General features: G+C 35.6%; 6 protein-coding genes and 2 long non-coding RNA genes across 13 annotated transcripts; 5 read left to right on the top strand and 3 right to left on the bottom strand.

Annotated features, from left to right (window-relative positions):
• On the top strand, positions 1–2,128 carry LOC149678224 (uncharacterized). The gene is made up of 4 exons (XM_089837101.1): positions 1–230; positions 1,202–1,423; positions 1,495–1,827; positions 1,886–2,128. Exons 1-4 carry the CDS (start codon positions 170–172, stop codon positions 2,065–2,067), a joined length of 798 nt encoding a protein of 265 aa, XP_089693227.1. The 5' UTR covers positions 1–169; the 3' UTR covers positions 2,068–2,128.
• On the bottom strand, positions 2,001–3,403 carry LOC149678225 (uncharacterized). Of its 2 annotated transcripts, none has more exons than XR_016366257.1 (3): positions 2,759–3,403; positions 2,506–2,687; positions 2,001–2,421 (listed from the first exon to the last, which is right to left on the bottom strand). It is a non-coding gene; the product is annotated as an uncharacterized LOC149678225 (long non-coding RNA). The 2 variants fall into 2 exon arrangements; XR_016366256.1 differs by having other exon boundaries at positions 2,506–2,691.
• Positions 3,404–3,555: 152 nt separating this feature from the next.
• Positions 3,556–5,412, top strand: LOC149678226 (uncharacterized). Its single transcript, XM_089837102.1, has 4 exons — positions 3,556–3,714; positions 4,274–4,474; positions 4,927–5,094; positions 5,225–5,412. Exons 1-4 carry the CDS (start codon positions 3,660–3,662, stop codon positions 5,380–5,382), a joined length of 582 nt encoding a protein of 193 aa, XP_089693228.1. The 5' UTR covers positions 3,556–3,659; the 3' UTR covers positions 5,383–5,412.
• Positions 5,413–6,411: 999 nt separating this feature from the next.
• Positions 6,412–8,020, top strand: LOC149678227 (uncharacterized). The gene is made up of 2 exons (XM_089837103.1): positions 6,412–6,644; positions 7,839–8,020. The coding sequence occupies exons 1-2, from the start codon at positions 6,518–6,520 to the stop codon at positions 8,015–8,017; spliced, it is 306 nt and encodes a 101-aa protein (XP_089693229.1). The 5' UTR covers positions 6,412–6,517; the 3' UTR covers positions 8,018–8,020.
• Positions 8,021–9,625: 1,605 nt separating this feature from the next.
• On the top strand, positions 9,626–10,588 carry LOC149678228 (uncharacterized). Its single transcript, XR_016366050.1, has 2 exons — positions 9,626–9,948; positions 10,028–10,588. It is a non-coding gene; the product is annotated as an uncharacterized LOC149678228 (long non-coding RNA).
• On the bottom strand, positions 10,505–20,372 carry LOC149678229 (nose resistant to fluoxetine protein 6-like). Its single transcript, XM_089836247.1, has 14 exons — positions 20,111–20,372; positions 19,509–19,626; positions 19,229–19,316; positions 18,953–19,050; positions 18,711–18,884; positions 18,181–18,274; positions 17,789–17,878; positions 17,535–17,700; positions 16,862–16,941; positions 16,663–16,794; positions 16,231–16,348; positions 15,961–16,147; positions 10,925–11,067; positions 10,505–10,862 (listed from the first exon to the last, which is right to left on the bottom strand). The coding sequence occupies exons 1-14, from the start codon at positions 20,300–20,302 to the stop codon at positions 10,632–10,634; spliced, it is 1,911 nt and encodes a 636-aa protein (XP_089692373.1). The 5' UTR covers positions 20,303–20,372; the 3' UTR covers positions 10,505–10,631.
• LOC149678230 (uncharacterized) lies at positions 11,102–14,475 on the top strand. Of its 3 annotated transcripts, none has more exons than XM_089836243.1 (11): positions 11,102–11,396; positions 11,487–11,549; positions 11,621–11,994; positions 12,081–12,321; positions 12,391–12,769; positions 12,821–12,985; positions 13,050–13,236; positions 13,405–13,653; positions 13,835–14,006; positions 14,077–14,225; positions 14,289–14,475. In XM_089836243.1, the coding sequence occupies exons 3-11, from the start codon at positions 11,664–11,666 to the stop codon at positions 14,450–14,452; spliced, it is 2,037 nt and encodes a 678-aa protein (XP_089692369.1). In that variant the 5' UTR covers positions 11,102–11,396; positions 11,487–11,549; positions 11,621–11,663; the 3' UTR covers positions 14,453–14,475. The 3 variants fall into 3 exon arrangements, with proteins under 3 accessions (XP_089692369.1, XP_089692367.1, XP_089692368.1); XM_089836242.1 differs by having other exon boundaries at positions 11,105–11,122; positions 11,218–11,549; XM_089836241.1 differs by having other exon boundaries at positions 11,102–11,549.
• On the bottom strand, positions 14,463–15,885 carry LOC149678231 (uncharacterized). Of its 3 annotated transcripts, XM_089836245.1 has the most exons (5): positions 15,599–15,881; positions 15,446–15,508; positions 15,183–15,358; positions 14,902–15,114; positions 14,463–14,673 (listed from the first exon to the last, which is right to left on the bottom strand). In XM_089836245.1, the coding sequence occupies exons 3-5, from the start codon at positions 15,350–15,352 to the stop codon at positions 14,511–14,513; spliced, it is 546 nt and encodes a 181-aa protein (XP_089692371.1). In that variant the 5' UTR covers positions 15,353–15,358; positions 15,446–15,508; positions 15,599–15,881; the 3' UTR covers positions 14,463–14,510. The 3 variants fall into 3 exon arrangements, with proteins under 3 accessions (XP_089692371.1, XP_089692372.1, XP_089692370.1); XM_089836246.1 differs by having other exon boundaries at positions 14,463–14,604; positions 15,446–15,885; XM_089836244.1 differs by having other exon boundaries at positions 15,446–15,879.
• Positions 20,373–24,322: the final 3,950 nt, after the last annotated feature.

The raw sequence follows: 24,322 nt of genomic DNA on the forward strand, positions 1-24,322 counted from the left end.
TTTCTAAGATTTCAAATGTACGATAACACCTGTAATTGGAATTAACTCTATCTTATCTTTATAACGGATATTGCCGGTTATTGAGAAAAATAAAATCTGCTCGCTTTATATAAGGTTTCGAATCAAATGAAAAATATCTAGTCACTCGTTCACCTATTGAAGATTAAACATGGCAACAATGGCGGTGTTTAATGTAATTGGAGTTTTTAGTATTGTATTGCTGCTAAGTTGTAAGTATCATCAATATTATTAAAATATTAATGAAGGATAAAGATGTACATCAAAACTTCATATAAGATTTTTATCAAGTGTGCCTATTATACGCAATTATAGTAGCTACACTTTTGGTTGTACTGTTCGGTGTTCTATGGGACTGGAAACCAGGAAAACTTTCTTGTCCATGTAGACACTAAAGATTAAATCGTCTTTGGATTTTTTAAAAAACAAAATTTTTACAACTTCAATAAACCTATGAAGGAATACATAGATTTCTTCCACTTGGAATCTTTAACAGGTCATTTTCTGGGCCTTTCTTCTTGAGTTAAAGGGGAAGTGGTTTAGAAACCGTCATCCCTGACGTCATGCATAATGTATTTAAACTTGGAAACCACGTGATATTGACGTAGCTAGTGATCTATGAGCGCCAAACCCGAATGTTGAAATGTTCTCTTTGCGTGTTCTGAACGAATAAAACTAGGGTTCACGGTTGTCCTATATCCAATGAAACGCAAGTAAGGTGGAGCCTACGGTTTAACGAAGTTTTAAGGCCTTCCCCTTACCTTCAATCAGATATTAGTCGAGGGGGTAGACGCTCTGGATCTCTGTGTACACCTGAGTTCAAAAGAGTTCAGCTTTGACAGTGCATTGAGTTCAAAGCCTTAGGAACTAACAGTTCAGCTTTGACAGTGCATTGAGTTCAAAGCCTTAGGAACTAACAGTTCAGCTTTGACAGTACATTGAGTTCAGGGCATATTGTACACCTGAGTTCTCAAGTGTCTACCCCCTCGATATTAGTATGGGACCTAGTGGTTTCTTAGAAAGATTTTCCAAGTAGAAGAAATCCTTGTATTCCAAGGGGTGACTCATAGTTATAAATTTTTACGGGCTAGATTAGTACGTTCTTAACAGACTTAATGGCTAGGAGTTCGCCTCCGTCCCAACCTTGACATGAACTCAACCACCCACCGATTTCTATTTGTAGACCAATGTAACGCTACATCAATTGGCGGTCAACAAGACGGACAGTTCGAATGCCCAACTGACCGTGGTTATTACCCTCACGACGTTTTATGTCACGCGTACTACATTTGTTACCAAAAGGAACCCTACCTAACACTCTGCCCACCCAAAGAACTCTTCAACGACGAAATTCTCCAATGCGCTGATCATGCTTCAGTTGACTGTGGAAAACGTAACCGTCCAGGTATCAATCAATTGAATTACTGAAAAACGGAACAGAATGCTAAGAAACTCTTCATAACTAATCAATTTCAGATATTACACCGGATGCAACTACTTTACCGCCAATTAGTAACTCCACAAGCGGATCGAATTCCACAGTTACCCCACCACCATCTAACTCAACATCAGGAGTTACTAACACCACAGTAACCCCAACACCAAGTGGTAACTCAACATCAGGATTTGATAACACCACTTTAACACCAACACCAAGTGGTAACTCAACATCAGGATTTGATAACACCACTTTAACGCCAACACAAAGTGATAACTCAACAGCAACTGGATCTATTTCCACAGTTAGTTTAGATACCAACACTAATAGCACTGGGCGACCCACTCAACCTACGAAACCAACAACTACTGGTAATTAAAGTTGAAACTGTAACATAATACATAAGTAAATGTCCTTTTCTAATTTCAGAAGATCCAGATGATGATGAAGAGGTGGAATGCCCGGAAGCTAATGGGTACTTTCCTCACCCGAAGAACAAGCATCGTTACATTGTCTGTCAAGGATGGTACCCAATCGTAATGAAATGCCCGCATAATTTGGTTTTCGATCCTGTACTTCAAGTTTGCAATTTTGCAAAGCAAAGAAAATAGTGTTAAGCATTTAATATTTGTTTGTATTTATACATCATATTTTGTAAAACAGTGCATGTTAATAGTGTATAGTTGTATAAAGATGACGTCAAAATAAAAATTTTATCCGTGAAGTGTTACGAAATGACTTAGATGGTTTTAATTTGAAATATTTCGTCGGTTTGTTCTAACAGGGTTCGAAAATATTCATTGAGTTGAAGCACTTTATATAGAGAACTGACTGGCTATGGTAGAAAGGGGTCGTTTGTTGTCTTGCAACGACTTTCGCTACCGACCCAACTTTTAGTTCAATTGTTTCATTCAGTATCTTGCTTGACACCCTCTAAAAGGTACCAGAAAGTGTAATCCGATTGGCTAAGGTAGAAAGGGACTGCATGTAATAAGGACACAGCAATACGGGAATAAACGCCTCGTACCAAACGTCAGATCATTTCTTACCCAATCATCCTTACTTCCCACTACCCTTCAACTTCATAAATTTCTCCACCATGTAAATGTAAATGGGTGGAGCCTTCTTGAAGCCCCACCCTTTTTGCTGCTTCCTTATACCACCGTTTGCAAGAACAGCAGACCTTTGTATTCAATCGACCCTCAACATCAACACTTTCATCCATATCGTGCTTGCTCAATTTAAAAGTACCAATATTTGTAAGGTGATTGACCATGTTGTAATGGTGGTTTGTTGTATTACCACAGTTTCCTCGACCAGTTAGCCCTATCTGCTTGGTTTTACTTCCAATAGACTGGCAAAAGAGAAGAAACAAGTATCTCTCGTTTGAATTGTGAATATATGTGATCTTGAAGGAGAGAGGGATGAAGCGGTAACCCCTACTCCTATAATGTTGCCTCTGTACCCCACCTAAGGTACCGAAGTCATCCCAGCATCCTCAGCGTTTAGGCAGGGTCGTACAGTACGGAATCGCAAAGGACGTCCTCTCTGTCCTAAAAATAGAAGCTATTTCTGATACAAATACCATGGCGCTACGCGGCAGCACTTAACAATCGCCTAACGAAGGGTAGGGACGTATATGAGGTACACGGGGAGAGTTACGGTATACCGCAGGTCATCCGTCATCATTTCCAATCCATCTCGCTTCAATTATCCCTGCTGTGATCTTCTCCATCAACAAATTCATACCATATCTGCTGGACCCTTTCCATACGTAGCTTTCCGTATAAAGGGTTTCGTAAGAGAGAAAGAGGATAAACAATTTTATCCACGCATAAAAAATTGCTGACCTAGGATTGAATTAGCCTTGTCATTTCAAATATCATTACGTACACGTGAAACGAAGAGTAAACTTGGATTCTTAGCAACTTAGTATGAACAAACATTTTAAGTCAGTAATCAGCTACTACCTTCTAGCTGCTTGTTTATCACGGTGCTAACACGGTATAATAAAAATACTCTCTTACGTGTTTAAATTGTATAATGAATGCAACAAGGAACAAGTCGTAACCTTGATAATGTTATCGTTGTTAAAATGTGTTAAAATCCTAGGGAAATGAACACATGGCGCTTTTTTAACACTTATAAAATTAATAAAAACCCTTTGTTTTCACGATAATTACTCTTTCTGCCGTGAAACAACATGTCTCAACTATTATCGGATACGATTTTTCTGGGAATTATACTCCTATTCACTTGTAAGTTTCGTTATAGGTAAATAATATTATGGGGCAGTTCTAAATCATAATTCCTTCGCACCATTAGTGGGTTTTTAACCATAATTTATTTTTGTTCAATTTGCCGAAGAAAATAGACAAATTAAAATACTTTTCTTCGAAGAGGGGTGATTGTAACATGATTCTTCCCATCACCAGAACATTTGGAGCAAGGGCCCTAAAACCGAATCACAAACGCGTTAAATAGTTCCCTCGTCATTACTCTACTAGCGGTTAACTATTTGCCAAGGAGCAAACGTTTGTGGATTTAGTCCCTCGTCAGGACAATCAAGGTTTGTGGGTTGATTGCTGGGGATTAATTAGCAAACAGTTATAGAATTCACCCTAGAACTGTGCGATAATTACCCATCTGAAGTTTGATGAGCAAGAGAGCAAACAAAAAGAGCATGAGCCTGGGAAGAATCATGTTACATAACTGATGTATTAAGAGAATACAGAGTATAATCCTTCTTCTATTATCCCCTTCTGCTGAAACTTAATTTCTAGGGGGAGATTTGAACTAACCATTTACTAATTTCAGACCAATGCCAGACTGCTAGCAGTTTCATCTGCCCGAGTGATCGTGGGTACTATCCTCACGAAGTACTATGCGACTCTTTTTACGTCTGCTACCAAAATAAAGCCTACTTAAACGTTTGTCCCCAATCGCAACTCTTTGATGAGGATATTCTTCAATGCTCCGAAGCGAGCGAAGTAGACTGTGGCCGTCGTAGCCGAGATGGTAATGTCTTTAATATCTAATAGAACTTTGAATCAATAGACCATTCAGTTAATTCCAGAAGAGTAGCAAACATCACAGGGGTGGGGTAATCACCTTCTAGGGTTATTTCCCTGGCGCCAAGAAGCACCGCTAGAGGCAGTGAGAGTTGACTAGCCTCTCTTAACGTGTAGTGAACTCGGGCTCCGTCTGGTGTTGACTCTTGGCGCGAGGGTTAAACCTAAAAGGGCGCCCTCTGTGTTCGTTTCTCTGCAAGTAATGAATAAAATGGTCTATTGTAGTGTGAAATCAAACTTATAAACTTTCGCAAAGGGTGAGACGCGTAACCGTCGAATTGGTATTGCATTTCATTTAACGAGCTTAATAATAATAATACATTAAAAACGGCTATTAGAAGATACATCATCAGAACCATTTACAGTTTGCACTTGTAAAGTTGTTAATACATTTTCCAGGAGTGACGCAACCACCTGCTACTACAACGACCGAAGCTGTTTGGACTAACCCTCCAACTAACCCACCAACCCCAAGTTCCAGACCAAAACCAACTACAAGTCCAAGACCGAAACCAACTACAAGTCCAAAACCAGAACCAACTCCAGGACCAATAATAACAACCACTGGTAAGAATTGACAACTAAAATTGGGGAGTTAAACCCTCTTCCATTGGTTAAATTAAATAAAGTATTAATAAAAAACATCCCAAGAAAGACCACCTTTGATCCAAATATAACAATGAATAATTTTTCGTAGGAACGGAAGAGGTGTTTGATTGTCCCGAACAGGAAGGTCTGTTCCCACATCCAGTTGACATCCACAAGTTTCTTCAGTGCAAAGATTATTACGCTTTCGTATTGCAATGTCCACACAACTTGGTTTTCGATCCAATCGTCAAAGTTTGTTCATGGTGAATACGGGCACTTCGATGACACATTCGACCATTGTTTAAATGTACCATTATTAGATTTAGTTATTACATTTGGATGTAACTGAAGAAATTAAACTAATCTGAAATAAAGAAGTGTGTGAGAAAATATTTAAAATAGCACTACGCTAATAATTTAGCAACAAATTGAAGCTGTAATAAAAAAGGTGATGAGAATGTTCAAAAAAACGTTGAAATGATCCCACGGAAAATTATGATAAGCCTATTTCTTAAAAAATACGAAGAAAATGTTAAAAAAATCTTAAAAGTAGGAATAGGATTTTCGACGTAATTGCTCAAAAGTTTCTATAATAAATTAACCGAGATAAACGTACCACCGGGATAAAATGTATTCTTTATGTTAATCCAGATCGTATATTCCACCTGCATGGCAAATTTCATACAAATCCATTCAGTCGTTAAAGCGGTATTTGAGTAACAAACCACTAAAGGCCCAAACTCACAAAATTTTCACATTTTTAATATTATATGTTATTTTTATATTATATAATATATATTATATATTATATATTATATATTATATATTATATATATTATATATATTATATATATTATATATATTATATATTATATATTATATATTATATATTATATATTATATATATTATATATATTATATATTATATATTATATATTATATATTATATATTATATATTATATATTATATATTATATATTATATAGTAGAAAAGATAATATGTAAGCAAGCATGGTAAAAATAGTGAGGTTAGGTGGGAATAAACATACATGTAAAAAACATTTACAAATAATAATCGTTCAAAAAACCCTGCAACAAATAATAACAGGCTAACAGTGAATTATTTTGCACAACCATATGAAACCTACTCATTTTGCATCCACCATAACGAATTTCCCCATTTCAAAATAATAAGTAACACTTAATAAATTTCTCTGAAGAGAGAGAATTGTTTAAACCTGTAGTTTAACAAGGACGACACGTTGCACAACTGGAGATTCCAAAGTTTCAGCTGATTCAGACTCGAACAGCTGTTTAAAATCCACGAACGCAAACACACAGAGCCTAGAGAGAGGCTCCGCGAGTTTAATTGCATTCAAAACGAAGCCATTGAATTGAAGCGATGACTTCTACCAAATTCATAATCGCGAACCTTTTCCTGTTGGCCTTAATATTAATTGCAAAATCGGATGACCCCTGTAAACCAATCGGAAAATCAATTTCAAGTGCAGACTTCAAGCAAGTTAAAAGTAAATAATAATTATTCATTTAGAAAATAAATTAATTAAACCAACAATATATGGTATAAATATAAATTGTGTAAGGAATTTTAATTATTTAAAAAGAAATAAGTGATCTCTTATCACAAAATAATTAGTACATTAAATTAGTCTTAAAAGTAATCAAGGACTACTGCGCCAACCGCCATTGGTTTTAGTTGCGTCTGTTAAAACGAACCACTTACCTCTACAGGATTGGTTGAATTCTCACAGGCTGAGAGAGGTAAGGGTAATGTAGGTAGGGGTAAGAGGTTTGATTTAGCAGACCCCACTAAAAAAATTAAAGACTAATTAAACTCTAATTATTTTATAATTAGATATGATTTATTCTTTTTAATATTTAATTCCTTTTATATTTAGAAGAAAACCCGTACTTATAAGGTATAATCAAGAAGCGATATCTAGTTTACTAGGGAGATGGTATAAATTCGCCAGCACATTTCTAGCTCTTTATCTCCAGTCCAAACGTATAGTAGGTCCGGAGTTAATCCCCGCCGCCTCTAAATTACAACCAGCATCTCATTGGTTCTTGAAAACTCACGTCAGCGCGACGCGAATGAGTACGAAAATTACAGTCATATTTTCCGACTGAGGAGAGGCTACGAAATAGCCCGGTGGCCCCCTTTTACGTCCCCCCTCGTATTTTTAAAAGGGGGACTGGGACTATGGCACGCGAATACTAAGGGGTCTTATACCTTCTCCCTAGTAAACTAGGTATCGCTTCTTGGTATAATGTTATGTTAGCTGTAATTATCCTTTAAATATGCAACAGTTCATTAGACAGACACGAAACCGAGCATTAAATAAACGTTTAATTGACAAGGTTGTAGCGCGAAAATTCTCTAAGGCGGTTTTAAAGGCATGTTTTTTTATTATCATGGGTTTAATTGATCCTTTAAATTTCCATTAAACAGGTTTTATTCGTTTATTATAAATTAAGTATATAGACTCTTATCAAATGTCGGTGGTAAATTGTTTTCATTTGTTTCATTGGCAAAGGAGCTATTTATTACCTTTGAACGCGGAAATTATCATTAAGAAAAACTACGATACTTTTGAGGTTCTGGTGTTGTAAATTGGGGAATTAAACATTTAATGATATTTCTCCGTGTTGATTTTACTCTATCGAGAAATTAATTTAATTAATACCTTATTAAACTACAGATAAACAATGTCCAATGGCCAAATGCGTTGCGAGTGTTTGCTCAAATCCAAGCGTGATTCAAGAATCAGAGTGTCAATCTGACAACGACTGCAAAGCGACCGACGCTTACAAGTGTCCTAATCAGAAATACATTTGTTGTTCGATTTGTTGTAAAAATAAGTGCATTAAAGCCATATAAATAGTGACATGTTTTCAATTTTCATAAAACTTTCTGAATGATTATTTTAAATTATATTATAGCACTAGCAGCAAAGGTAGCCGGTGCTACCTGTCGGGACATTTTAAATACTTTTAAGGCCGCCCTTTTTAAAGATGTTGGTGGCAAATCGAACCCAAAACCGTAAACCCCGTCTGTGCGTTATAGGGAAGCAAAGTACCAAATATTAAAGAAATCTGTTGAATTAAAGTTATTTTATAACGGCTTTTACTATTTTGGCCGCCATTTTTAAAGATGGCGGTAAATCGAAACCAAAAGGCCATAATGGCGGTCACAGGGTATAGGAAACCTGTGTACTAAATATTAGAGAAATCTTTTGAAACGTTATCCCAAAAAAGGTTTAATACATTTCCGGCTGCCATTTTCCAAGATGGCCGCTTATTGGAAAAATCTTTCTTAGTGCTTGCCTACTACTTAAAAGTAAAGTCTCCACAAATTTTCAATCTTCTAGGTAAGGCGGTGTGGAATTGAGGGAAGAGCAATAATAAATGGGATTGGATTGAATTTAATTGAATTGAAAGCAGTGTGGCCTGATCGTTGATTCTCAGTCAGTCTGATATAGATTTATGAAACAAACACCCTAGTTAATTTATACAATGTCATCTGACTGGGAAAAATCTAACTTTTCCGTTATTTCAAACTGACTCGTACATCTGGGAAATTCCACTTTGATGACAAGTTTCGCAGCTGCTATTTCGTGGCTTGGATTTCTACCCGAACGCTTTACAGAAACTGCTATATTGCTATAATATTCACTTGGAATATAACGCGAGGCTCTAATTTAAAGTCAGACACACAATCAACGCTAGTAGTGGAAAGACTTTGAATTACGCAACGCCATGTTTAGTTTCCTTTATCAATTATGCTTTGCTTTTGTTTTAATATCTGTGGCATACCCAAGACGTCCATATAGTGATCCATGCGCAGTAAAAGGAAGATACATTCCAAATGAAAACTTCACGCTAGTTTCAAGTAAGTAAATCCAAAATTTTAGAGAAAACCAAGACAGATGGCGTTTAAAAATTTTCACTATTTTTCAAGGCAGATTATTACCATTTCATTACAGATGCTGATATTAGCTGCCCCATTGCCGACTGTCTCCCTGAACCCTGCTCGAATCTAACTGTACGTAACGAGTGTCAGACGAATGAAGATTGTCAACCGTCTAAGAGACATGCTTGCGAAAATCCCCCGAAATATGTCTGTTGTCCACTTTGTTGTAATAACGTATGCTCCATTGGCTTTGAAATTCAATAAAGGTTTCTTGATAAAAAAAAACTCTATTATCGAGTCTAATTTTGTTGGTTCAATCTAAATTCATGTAACAGTAGACTAAGATTTCGTAAAGTCGGGGTTAAAATACATTGAAGTGTGCGATTGTCTTGTTTTGTTAAGACGAAACAAGATGACTTAGATTTCAATGACGTCACGAAATAGACTCAAACCTACGCGACAAGAAGTAATTATTACGTTTCCTGCTAGCAATATTCCAACATGGAGCAATATTTAATTAGACATCTTCTTGGAAAAATGCAACTTCCCTATCGAGTTCCCGTCATTTGAAAAGCGACGCGTACATCTGGGAAATTCCACCATAATGACAAGTTTCGCAGCTGCTATTTCGTGGCTTGGGTTTTTCACCTGAACGCTGTATAGGAAAACTGTTTTATCGCAATAATATTCAGTTGGAATATAACGTGAGGCTCTTAAAGTCAGACACATAATCAACGCTAGTGGTGGAAAGACTTTGAATAACGCCATGTTTCGTTCAATTTACGATTTATGCTTAGCTTTAGTTTTAGTATCAATGGCATACGCAACACACCAAACTACAGATCCATGCGCACCAAAAGGAAAATATATCCCAAATGGAAACGCCACACTTGTTTTCAGTAAGAATTTCAAATAATTTTCAATTTTGGGAATAGTGAAATGACTTACATTTCTCTCATTTCTGGTATTTTGTTACAGATGAAAACTGTCCAGCGTTCGATTGTACACCTTGCCCGAATGTAATTGAACCGAATGAATGCCAGAGAGATGAAGATTGTGGGCCGACTAACAAACACGATTGTTCAAATCCGCCGAAATATATTTGTTGCCGGGCTTGTTGTAACAATCAGTGTTTCTAGGTCGTCTATTCTGTCAATCATCTTAACTCCTCCCCTAACCAATTAATTACTAGAAATTTTTTTTAAATATATAAATCTTGCTTTTAAACATCAATAGAATTATGAAATAGACAAGTAATTATTTTTTTAATATGAGAAACATTATGAACAACAACCACTTTGACTTTCAAAGCGCCATCTCTTAGCGAAATTGCGAGATACCATTGCTTCCTTAGATCGTGATGTCATTAGGTTGCCGCCAAATTTAACTCTCTCATTAGTTTGGAAAACTTCAAGAAAACAATGTCTAAATAAATAAATATATAAAAAAGATTAATTTATTCCGTAATAATTTATTTTGAAAATTGGTAGATTTTTCTACCTTTAAACCTTAAAATTTCATATTAAATTAAAAACTTTATTGAAATATTAAAAAAACTTCAAACTGTTAATCTTATCTAGGCCTAAATTTTGGTATTTTCGCACTGTGTGTTAATGTGTCCATTTTCATTGGCAACAGTCTTTACTTGTTGCTGAATACCAACATCATTTTGAGCAACTAAGGTCTTCTTTTGAGCTTTCGCCAATAATTCCATGACAATTCTACCCATCTGCGCCATTGGAGCCTCGACGAAAATATGACCAATAAAACCCACGATGTGTGAAACACACGCAAGTCCAAAGAAGAAATAAACCTGAAGAAAAGATTACAACAACAAATATTTATTGAAATTTGAAAAATAGTTAATTTACTTACCAGTGAGATGTGATTGTAAGCTAATGGTATGACACTAGAGGCAGTGTAAAAATATATAACGAAGTAATGTAGTAAATAAGCCATAAATGTGATTTGTCCCAATGGTTTGAATACGGAAAACGATAGTATGTAGTTCATAATTCCTAAAAAAATTATACAAGCACCATAAATTAAAGGGAGGGTGAAGAGGAAAATCAAGTTAGTTTTAATCGATTATTTTACTAGTTATAAGACCTATATGCATAGTGAAACATTCAGGAAATATCTCTAGAATTTTTAAAAATTCAAAAAAGGCGCCGATTTTGTCCTTTTTTTTATTATTTGAGCCCTGCACCTTTGACCAATGAGGAGGGCCCCCTCTAGCGGACAATAAAAATGCGGGAAAAACGCGTGCTGAGAGCCTGAGACAGCCTTCGCCCTTCGCCATGTTCGCGTTCGCCTTGAGTTAAAATACGGATTGACGGATAAATTGGTCGGTAAATATAGTTAATATACAGTAAATAAATGAAGATGAAGGGAAAATACTGATAGTTGAGATATATTTCGCTAAAATTCAACGTAGAATTACGAGTGGTATATCGGGATTCTGGTGAAAACTGAAAACTTTTCTATCGGCCAAGGCTTAGTAAGTATTAGTAACAAATGTACACATTTGACAAATGTTATGTACCTAATGCAAAATTATATATCATACAGTATTTTAAAAGTGAACGTAAAAGTTTAGTAACAAAATATTGAGATGTCGGGTGATATTTGCGCGGTTCCGGGCTGCACTAACACTCAAGAAAATTGCCGAGGAAAAGATGTGAAATTTCACAGTTTTCCTAGTAACCCAGAAATTCTACGTCAGTGGAAAAACGCAATTGGTAAAGAGGGAGATTGGATCCCAAGGAAGAAGTTGAGAGTGTGCTCCATTCATTTCACCCCAAGTTCTTATGCAAGTGATAAACGAAAATATTTGAAAAGAACTGCTGTACCTAGCGTTTGGGGAGAAGTATCATCTCGAAAAATGGCCAAATTAGATACGGTACAAAGTAGTCATCATATTGGAGAGGCTGCTGCAAATACATGTTAGAAACTACAGTTTATTCTGATATTTAACTAAGGCTAAATTTCATAAGAGTTATCAGGTACAATTTGCGATAAAATTTTACAGCGGGCACACTTGAACTTCAGGTTTCTACTGAAAATGAGTATCAAAGGAGTCATGTGTTATCTGACACTGAAGATCTTTTTCGTGAGGAGCTAGTTTTGGAAGACGAGAAACCTGTGCCAGAACCCATAGGGTCTCAAACTTGCAGTGATTCTACCGAGGCCTTAGGAATAGATTCCAGTTCTTCATATGAACCCAGTCTTTCTGGCACACAAGAGAGTGAAGCAATACAATCGGAAGATGAGTTAGTTTTAAATTTCTTCTCAATTTTATATCAAAGGTCACTTTCAAAATTTTCAAACTTATTATGCAGATATATAGAGGGATTTGTTCCAGAAACTAAGCCCCACTTAGAGGACAAATACATTGTTTTCATCTCCCAATTACTTCTACTATTTAAATTTTGCCGGAGGCAAGATTGCCAAAATCCCATTGTCCATTTGACTAGAAATATTTCTGGCTCATGTTTGACAATCAAAACGGAATGTTTAGCAGGTCACAATGATGTTTGGGAAAGTCAATCTAGCTTTGGACAAACTTCGTGGGGAAATTACCTCTTGGCAGCAGCAATATTTTTTTCTGGGGAAATACCTTCAAAATGTTTGCGAGTGTTTAAAAACTTGAATATAAAAGTTTTTTCAATCCGCATGTATTTCCTATATCAAAGGATGTTTCATCCCATAATTGAAAAGGTATTGTCATAAATTTGAGATATAGACATTTGTATCTAACCATTTTTGAAGTTTTGGGTCAAAGAACAAGAAGATCTATTGCTATCAGATCCTGCGAAGAAATATACTCTTTGCGGTGATGGTAGAGCTGATAGTCCTGGCTTCTCTGCAAAGTATGGGACATACACTTTTATGGATGCAGAAACGAACAAAATACTCCATGTTGAACTTGTTCAGGTAATAGCAGGTCATATAAAATAAGCTTGTGAAGAACTTTATCAATGGCAACAAATTATTCCAGTCCACTGACGTAACGGCATCTAACCAGATGGAATTAGAAGGATTGAAAAGAGGACTGGAATTTTTCTCAAATATGATGATTGGAATCGCCAAAATAGTTACTGACCGTAATCAAGGGGTTATAGCTTATTTGAGGGACACGCACACTGACATTATCCACGAGTTTGATAATTGGCATGTTGCCAAAAGTAAGAGTTGAAACCTTGATGTGGAGGTGCCAAATAGCATGCTGAAATCGGTTGGTTAGCTCGACTCAGATTACAACATTGTGAGCTAGTTACTAAATGCAATTTGACAAATCAACTCTAAAGGTACACCCCATTTTGCAAATGAAGTCAGTTTTGCTTTGTTTTCAGATATAAAGGCCAAACTAGCAGTAATTGCAAAGAAAAAAAGTTACAGTGCTTTAAATTTGTGGATACCTGGGATAACAAACCACATATATTGGGTTGGGGCATCATCAACGACAAGAGACGAAAGAAAGGATAAATGGCTCTCTATGTTAAATCATATTACTGATGTTCATGAAGGACATGGAAAAGAATTTCCGAAATGCCAACATGGCCCGCTTGAAGAACGAGATGAAAGGATATGGCTCGCAAGAGGCGAGTAACAGATTTCATATAAAAACAAACAACCAGTCTCAGAAGAAGCGTAGTTTTTAGTTTCTAATTGTTAATAACGATAACTTGCAAATTGACGAAATAATTTTGGAAGATCTGAAACATATATTCTTTCGACAAATTTAATTCTATCAAAATCTAAACTACAGTTATTATATTTTAGGCACCAAACTTTTCGACGAAGTTAGCAAAGTAGTAAATTCTCCTTACACACTTGCCGCTATTTACCAACTTTCCTCGAAATATCAAACCTACTCAGTGGAAGTTTTCCATTCTGTGCTGAATTCATTCAGCCCAAAAATGTACCATTTTACAAAAGACTCAATGCAGTCGAGGTTCGTTTTTTATACGCCCTGAGCTTGCTGTATGGGTACATTTTCTCAGGCAATTAAATTCCAAACACAGGATTTATCTTGCTGCACTCCATTACAATGAAAATGGTCACAAAGAACAAGCTAAAACAGCCAAAGGAGAAGAACAATTCTACATATCTTACCCTAAGGCTAAAAGTGGAGCAGCTACTGTGCGAAAAGTTTTGGTAGAAAGTACATATGGTGCGTGTTAGTACTGATTCTTTTATTAGGGTACAAACTTGAAAATGTTTCATTTCTTTACAGAATATGTGGGAAAATTAATGCAACTCTCTTATGAACAAGCAGTTCACTCTGTTGCTACAGATTTAATCACTACTCCCTCACGAGTAGCTACACTGTCTTCCTTATATTCTAAGGATGTCAGCAAAGCCGACTTAGTAGCAAAATTAAAATCAAGATTTCAATAAAAAAAACCAATCGTTGTTGCTTATTTATTTATTTATTATTTCACGTGATATTGTAAATTTAATCATCAAATCTTGGGTATTTGAACCCACAATATTCTTCTGAGGGCCAAGTGCTTCTAATTTTCGCCACAACACAGCTGGGAATGGGAGTCCTACGTTTCCGCCCCAAACGTTTAAAAATAATTCTTATAAATTGCCGATAAGCAACATATCGATAACTTCTAAAATTTCAAATTATTGGTCTTATAAAATAATACGTAATACATATAATTGCCAGTAACACTCATTGAAGGTCTCTCTGAGTTAGATTTGAACATGAATTAAAATTAACAAAAATGAACTGAACATAGCTATTATTGTCTAGTTTTCAAACAAACTAAGCCCAAATTGAAAATTCAGTTAGCATTCATGAGTGCCTTCTACTATGCAAATAATTCCAGAGTACTTACTCGTGAATATTATCCTCATTCCTGTCATGCGTTTCATCAACGTAGGTATAATATGCTGGCTCAAGTACATCTAGATCAAGACAGTTTATAATAAAACGTCTCCATTCAATTACACAAGCTAAATCAGATGTTTTTTCAACAACTCTGTTTATTTCCCTGCAACACACACTTTCGTGTGCTGTGTTCATTTCCGCGCAGTTGTTACAAGTACACCTATTAGATTATAGCATTTAAAATTTTTAACTTCATTGCCTTATTATGATATGAAATACACTACTAACCAATTTGTGGTACCAACACGTTCATTGTTGTTATTGTTGCCGATATTAACACCATTATCATTTTCTTCGTCACTTTCATCATTTTCAAAATAATGGGGGTGGTCCACAACCAGTGGTTCAAATTGGTAGGGATGAATCCCCAATTCATCTATAAACTCTGCCATTATCATTCAAACCTAATTTAGGAGCAAGAATTTGTACGTTTAAATCAAGATTGTAATTAAAAATCTATTTGTATTTTGCAATGGACTAATGGTACTTACTAAGCCTTGGCCGATAGAAAAGTTTTCAGTTTTCACCAGAATCCCGATATACCACTCGTAATTCTACGTTGAATTTTAGCGAAATATATCTCAACTATCAGTATTTTCCCTTCATCTTCATTTATTTACTGTATATTAACTATATTTACCGACCAATTTATCCGTCAATCCGTATTTTAACTCAAGGCGAACGCGAACATGGCGAAGGGCGAAGGCTGTCTCAGGCTCTCAGCACGCGTTTTTCCCGCATTTTTATTGTCCGCTAGAGGGGGCCCTCCTCATTGGTCAAAGGTGCAGGGCTCAAATAATAAAAAAAAGGACAAAATCGGCGCCTTTTTTGAATTTTTAAAAATTCTAGAGATATTTCCTGAATGTTTCACTATGCATATAGGTCTTATAACTAGTAAAATAATCGATTAAAACTAACTTGATTTTCCTCTTCACCCTCCCTTTAATGGGTGCTTTATTAAATTGGGCCAGAAACATATTGTATAATTGATAAGTGGAATCATTACCTCCTCTACCATAGAAACAAGCTAATGATAACCAAGCTAGCGACAAAGCCCATCCTGTTCGGTAAAATGCAGCATACGCAGCCGATTCCGCTGCAGTGTATAATGTACCAGTTTGCCATTGGTAAGGAACAGTTATGACTAAAAGGCCTATGACAGTAGCTAAAAACCACCCAATACATTGAGTTACCTGCAAACCCAAGAGAAAGAAATACAACCATATTTTAAAACACTACGAAGCAATCACTTCTGTCAGCCATTTTTCTGACTTACAAGGCAAAGTTCGATTTTTTTCGTTGCCATTAACGTTCCAACTTGAAGTCCAATGGCGTAAACCGCTAAATGGACGTGAAGTGACGCGTACATATGCGTCATGAAGTCATTACCAACCCTGTTAAGATAATGATATTTCTTCAAATATTTCCATAAGTTCATAAGATATGTTCCATAAATTTGTCACTGGTTACTGAGAGCTTGTCGTGAAGTGACGTAGGTGAAACGTCATGGATTCTAGTAAAACGTCGCCTGGTAGGGTGCTGTCAAAGACTTAGTGCACAGACTAAATAGGAAGATGGACTGCAAAATTAACCGAGTGTAGTCAATTCTCGCTTGTCGTTCTCGAACTAGCTCTCAGTAAGCCTCTAGCATTACTTATGGAACATATCTTATAAACTTATGATGAGTTTTACAGCAAGAGCATCTTACACTCCATCGGACCATAAAAGATTCCCGTGTAGATTCACTGGTGCGTATTCACCAATGTACGTCATAACACCAGATGACAGAATCGAACTTGACAGCATGAGAAAAATAAATAATTGACCCAGTAATGGTTTTCTAAATCAAAGTCACCATTATTAAAAAATGTATACTTGTTTGAAAATAATTTAACGTCAGTAAGTACTTAATGTAGCAGATGACGTAGATGATGCCTAAAAGGTAGCACTGCACATCAACTGGCAGATACCACGTGGTAATGATGCACTAAAATAGCAATGCGGTTTCGTGTGCATTATTTTCTTAAGTGAAACCAAGAATACATAGATTTCTTCAACTTGGACTCTTTAAGAGGCCCTAGGCCGTGTACTAATATCTGATTGAAGCTAAGGGGAAGGGCTAAAACTTTGCTAAAACGCAGGCCCCTCCTTCCTCGCTTTTCATTGGTTATTGACATAAATAGGACAACCGTCAACCCTAGGTTTACTCGTTCAGAACATGCAAAATAAATTGTTTATATTCGGGATCGACGCTCATAGGTCGCGGGAGTCGAGGCATATTTCGCTAGCTACGTCATTATCACGTGGTTTCCAAGTTCAAATACATTATGCGTGACGTCAGAGATGAGCGAATTTACACGTGCTACCCCTTAATTCTAGCAGAAAGGCTCTGAAAATGACCTGTTGAAGATTCCAAGTAGGAGAAATCTATGTATTCTAGCTGTTAATTATTATTTAACAAAGTTGCTTAGCGGAAATTATGCTTTACTAGAAATGGCCTTCATTAACAAATCTGATAGAGTGCTTTTCTTGTTGTTCAGTTACAAATGCCAAAACCGAGTAGAAAGGACTTTAACTCACAATATCTTTGAATCGAACAAAATTGTTAATAAATAGTATGTTTGTCCACCATTTTGATTTGCAGTTTGAATAAATTGCGTTTGTATAAGCCTTCCATAATGGCCCTGATGAAAATAAGGGAAATATCATAGCGATCGCAACGGCAAACGCCACGGAAGGCAGAAGTCTTGAAAAATAGATAAATACAAACATTATTAGTACTTTAAGGGTAGGTAGTTGTTCAACTTCAAAGTAAGGTTGTTTGTTAAGCTCACCTCCACACTCTACAGATGAATGATTGTATCGGTTGGTACGGTTTAGCGTTGAGGTGATCTTTGATGGCCTTATATGATAAAAGAACTGCCCTAAATAAATTAAGTTTTATGATGTAAAATTAATTGTAAAATTAATAGAACATTCCATTAAATACTTGCAGAGAAACCAACGCACAGCGGCTGGACTACCATCGGAGGTTATTTCCCTGGTGCCAAGAATCCACACTAGAGGTAGCCAAAATTGACGACACACGAGTGGCCTACCGACCCATACTGCCTCTCGCGGAGCTTCTTGGCACTTGGGAAATAGCCTGCGTTGGTGGCTGCGCCCCCGTGGTGTTTGCTTCTTCTATGGCATTAATGGAAAGGTCTATACGATTATGATAACATACGCAATGAAAAGAAACGTTTCCACGGCTAGATACCCGTTTTCAACCATTAAAAAAGCGAAGCTATTACGGTGATCTTCAATATTATGGATATTTTCTGAAAAATTAATGTAAATATTTAAATAAGTTATGGTTTAATTGGGGCAAAAAAAGCTTTATTCCTTGGCTTGAATTTTAAATTTTTATTCAAAAGAGTGCATAAAACAATGAATATATCAATTGGAACCATGTTTGCATCTGCAATAATAAAGAAGATACAAGCAATTAAGTTTCCGTAAGACTGGGGAGAACCCCTGTTGGAGGAATCCGTCAGGTGGTACAAGTCGTCCAATAGGGATACTCCCCAGTGCCTTGTGGGCGGAGTAGCCAAACGTGTAGCGTCCATTACTTTATTGCTTGTATCTTCTTTAATATTGTAGATAGGAATATGGTTCCAATTTAATATATTCATTATTTTATACGCTCTTTCTATTAAAAATTAAAAATTCTACCCCGGCGTATCCGTTTAACTAAATAATTAAAGCTTTGCGTACTTGAGGTATGTTTTTCTACAAACACATAGGTATGTATCAGGAACACCCACCACATCGACAAGTACCTTAAACCGTATATGAAATCTAAATTGGCACTTCGAGTAATTTTCAATTCAAATCCTTGAACGAAGTTTCGACGAATTGAAAAGGCGATGCACAATTTACGAAACATATCTTGAAATTATGGGAATAATATGATGATTAGGGTTATAATTATTAATTTAGTTCAAAATACTAATTACCAAATGGTGGATTTGATGTGTAAGATGCGTCAAAATTAATGAAAGATTCAAAAAAGGTTCCGAGAAGAACTGCTACTAGTAGAACTCCAAGGACGATACTATAAAACATTACCCAGTTGAATATACATTTTCAACTCAAAATCACTCATAGAACCCACTGTACCACTCTCTTTAGAGCACAATGTTTAAAAACAAATCGCAACACCTTTTGTTTTTCTGTCAGTAACGCTCGATATGTACATGATTAAAAAAAAGATTGAATACAAAATATCTTACAACACTGATATTTGAACGTTATCCAATTTTACAGCCTCTTTAACTTCGCAAGAGAGCAGTTTGGCATCCAATCCCAAGGCCTTTGTTCCTACAAATTAGTTTCAAAAATCATTATAACGAGGCTTTAAACTGTTACATCAATAAAATTGGGATTAGGGTTTCTATAATCAAAAATTGTTGCAATGTCTTGTGGAAGGTAAGAGATGGGAATCCATAATACGTTAGTATTTCTACATATCCATGCTCGTACCACTCTTTTTGAAAGAAAATTCATAGTTACCTCTGTTTAACACCGTCGTAATGTCATCATTCGAGCATTGCGATGGTAAACAAATAGCAAATCTAAATGGCGTGTAATAATTCAGGAACAGAAGTCGTTTCACGATCATATTTAAACTCTGAAATATAAATTTAAGAAATATTAATTTTAAATATTAGTCGTGAAATTTTATCATCTTAATAAAATACTGGCTTGAAATCGTAGAATTTTATGGATTAAATTCATTCTAAAAAACTTGGAACCATTCCACGTTTAAAATTATTAAACTTCGAAATAAAATGATTGAATTTTAGTAACCCAATGTTAATACTCATTATATAATAAACCGCCAATTTATGTTTAGTGTCACACCCTTGTTCAGAGCTTGTCTATAGAATTTATTAGTTAACCTATAATCAATATAAAGGGCAATTGTAAGCTTATAGAAGATATTGTTATCTAGATTTTATAATAATAATGTAGATTTATTGCATTTCCATAACACCTATAGGGAGTCTAATTTTAGTGTGTCACTTTGCAATGTGATGTGGCTAACCCCGTTTGCAGACAAGCATTTACTATTTAAGATTTCGCAAGTGCTATTATAGGACATGCACACTTACTTCGGATTTGAAGGTAGTGTTTAATTCTGTAAACACTGGTTCAAATAGGCGGACGTGTTTAGGTTTCGGTGGTAAAGGCAGTTTCATATCGAGGAGACAATACTTTCCACGTATTCTTTTATTGAAGTCCGTCAGGTCAATTAGGGGTCCTTCAACGTTCAGACATTGTTGGTAATCTCCCAGGTGTCCCATAGTACCGCGTAATATACCCGCTTCCGGTTTGGCAGTGGCGTCCAACACTAAAAAGAAAATAAGTATTGTTTGTAAAAACATGATTTTAATCTAGTGTTAATTGATACATGGCCATCTACGAGCGGAGGAAAATGAACAAATGCATTTTCAAGCCATAGAATCAACAACTTGCAAAATTCGTTAAAAATTCATGCCTAATGTTTAGTTGAATTTTATTAACATTGCTGTAAAATGCGATTTAGTCTCAACTTAGTGTTTCTAGGTAAATTTCCAATTGCAAGCGGACGAAACTGAATGAAAGATAGTGCCCTACTGAAATTTATTAACATCTTTCAACCTATTTCATCATTTTAACGCTAATAAATTTACTCGTTCAATCCTTATCTTCCCTTTGAAATTTTGGGAATGCTTTAAAAAATGATAGTTTACAACTACAAAGAAATTTTACGTGGCACGTTTTTGACAGTCTTCCATACGCCTACTTCTACACGGAAAATGGAATTGACTTAAGTGTATGTTTTACCAGAATCATTTCCAAAAAAATAACACCCCTTTAATTCAATCGATAAAGATCAGTACATAATTTCATAAATAAAATTATTAAAGAGGTAGTAGTAAATAAATTGATCATTATATGTGGTTTGGATCTAATAAAATTTATCGAATTGAAAATATGAAAATTAAATATGTTGGTATATTAAGTTCGGAGTCCCACTAAAACCGTTTTACTTAGATTCTTGAAAATTTGTAGGGACTTTACTCTTAAATAGCAGGCAGACACTATGAAAATTTTTCCAATCAGACCCCATCTTGAAAAATGGCGACCAAGAATGTTAAAAATCTGCATTGTGCAATCGTTATCATCCGATTTCACTAATACCTAATACACCGGTTCCTCATAACCTAAAGACGAGTTTTATATCTTTTGGCGTTCCATATGCCGCCATATTCCAAATGGCGGCCCGAAAAGTTAAAAAAAATTGGATTGTCTTAGTCACGATTAAAAAATAATTAAAAGTCATTAAAATTAATAAATAAAATTAAAATAAATTTTCCGAATTTAAATTTTAAATTTAGAGACTAATAAACCGTTAGTCTCAAGGTTAGTTTTGTTTTTATGATATTGAATTGAACCGTGACTAAATTTCAAACGAAACTAAAATGTACCGCAGATATTTGGTATGTTTATGATAATTGGATGTTTATTTTTTAGTTTCTTTTTTCTTTGTAAAGTTTTGTTTAGTTTATGATTAAGAAATAACAATAAAACTCCAGACAGAGAAAGTAAATAAAAACAAAACTGTATAATGAGGTCACTGAAGTGTATAATCGTATTGAAGCGAACATTTTGGTAATCGGTAAGCCCCGAATGACTAGTTACCGTATCCCTCAGGGTTGAAAGATATTATAATGAGGAATAATATATTATTTCGTTTGTTTATCTGTAAATAACGCTTGCGTCTCTCACTTCTATTGCGGTTTAAGTATACTTTCATGTTTCAATTTGGAAATATAAAAGCAAGGAGTATAGAAGATTGGAGTGATTGTTATAAAAAGTATAATTTAAAGGATTGATTTTAAAATACAGAAAAATAGTTGCATTAAAAGATGATTTACTATGTAGTGCAAATAACGTTGTGCCTACAGCACGGATGATTAAGTATAAAGATTTGTCAAATGACCAAGGGCTACTTCTGTAATTTGCAAATATGACCAGGAAATATTGTTAATCTTAAGTACCTGCTTTAAACATTTATTTCTGTAATTTAATTTGAGTCGACGAAACAATTACCCAGCTGGATTTATGAAGGTGGGTTTTCACAGGCTCAAAACGCGGGAAAATCCGCATGCCGTACCGTTGTTTCAGAGATAGCTTGCCACAAAATTTTGCGTTTGACGGAAAGACAATGGGTGCCCAATAGGAAGCGGCGAATGCGAAACTTCATAGGCGTGGTTTTGGTCAACTCGTGAGAAATTTTTAACGCGATTTTTTAAGTCGATAAGTGAAAGGCTTTATATGATAAAACTGTGCGTTTAAACGAAGGCAGTAAAGCTCTAAGAAAATCCATGTGTTGCTATTAGTGCAATTGTGAACATGAAAGGTAACCCTTGGTCTCCACGAGCTTACGATCTCTCATATTATAAATTTTAGTGTACGGTTTGCCGCATTTTTTTGAGGAATTGACCACAAAATTACGCGGAATATTTTTTACGGTTCCGTTTAATTTTGGTCTGTGAAAACCAACCTTAAGATCCATAGTCACCATTTAAAATTGAACAAAATTTTTACTTACTTTGAACTGTCCATAATCTCAATTCTTTAAAATCCCTAATGAACATCCTGAAAGACTTTGAACAGTTTTCGTCGATATTAGCACCTGCCACGAAAGTCTTCAAATAAGGTAAAGCGTTGTTTAACATAATATTAACATTTTCTTTCACAACAGATTCAAAAGCGAGTAACTCGTTATAAGCCACTTTTTCAGTCGAAGCCGTCGGGCTTCGAACCAAACAAGCGCTATTACGAATTGTCAAAAGACCAACACACATCACGAAGAACCGCATTGTTTTAACACTCAACCTAAAACAACGAAGAACTCGCGATATTGTGAATCTATCTCAGAACCGCGACACAAATGTTACACCGAGTTCAAGATACTTAAGAATCTGGAGATCAAATTATGTCCTGGGTAGCGAAGTATGCAGAATCAACAATGCGTTCAGTGGTTTTTAAATTTTAATTGGATGAAAGCCTAAAATATTTTGGCAAACCAAAAAAGGTGTGGTCATAACGCGTGGAGATCGTAAAAATATACAGGATTTTCGGTCTTTATATCTAAACTAAACTTCAAGGACACTAAGGGATAGCGCATGAATTACTATCACAAACTAAAGAAGTGTTGTCTAATTGATTGAGCTAAATTTAGAATTTAATTCAGGGTCTTAATTCAGCTCAAATGGTAATTGCCTTGTTAATTTAAAGGGTGTAGTATATTCATTTTATGAAAAATATATATTAATTTAAATATTAATTAGTATTTTATGTATATTTGAGGAAATGAGTTGTTTGTTTGTGATATCAGTAACACCAGAAGTATATAATATTTCTCTTCGAGAGAAGTGTACCACAAAAGCGGGGTAATTGTATCAAGATTCTTCCCAACATATATAGAAACATATATGCAAATTATATATTCATTTTTTTATAAGCTCTTTTCATTAAAAAATCTAGCAAGGTGTTTCCTCGTTCAAAATGGGTTCATAGTTTTCAGCTTGCAAATCCTGAACATTTTCAGTACTAGGCCCACGTTTTGACTTCTCTTCAGTGGCCATAAAATAGGTTATTTATATTAACTTCACGAGGACGTCGTCTCGAAACTTTCTTCCGAGCTCTCGACTTCTTCACAGATATCAGAAGCCAAAAGGCATTTTCAAGAATTAAAGTGAATATCGCGATGACCTTTCCCACGTAGTACAGAGTAAGAAGGCTTTGGATTTCCTTAACGGATATCGTTGAAAAATCGTCCTCTGTCTGTTTCCATTTCATGAGATCAATCGTGTATCGCGCTTTGTAGAAGTGATGGAATGTCAGGTCGTTTTCGGCGATTAACTCTGCCCTGAAACGATGACGAGGCGTTAAAAGTGAAAGTAGCTGCTCTGTTGGTTAAGTCTTACATCAGGTTGACTTTCTCCAAGAGTTCAGATTGCGAGAAATTGTAGGAAACGGGAAAACATAAAAGCGTATTGTCTATAGACGGCGAAAAGTAGTATTTGTTCGCGTATTGTATTTTGTTTTCCATTTCTTGATTTTCAAGCAGAAGAAATTGAATTATCAGTGTCCCAACGACCATGAACTTTCTCTGGTCGCCGACATTTTGCGCGACGCTGACGAACTGGTCTCCAATAAACCCATCTTCAATTGGGAGTATTGAAGTTTCGGGGATGGGCACATTGACCTAGTCATAAAATTGATTGTTATAGTTAGTTAAATCATTCAATATAGACATAAGAACAATTTCT

Source organism: Phalangium opilio, unplaced genomic scaffold (genome assembly GCF_054372755.1).
Source record: "Phalangium opilio isolate 3A_F unplaced genomic scaffold, DU_Popi_V2 ptg000042l_1, whole genome shotgun sequence".
In the NCBI taxonomy this organism is placed as follows: domain Eukaryota; kingdom Metazoa; phylum Arthropoda; class Arachnida; order Opiliones; family Phalangiidae; genus Phalangium; species Phalangium opilio.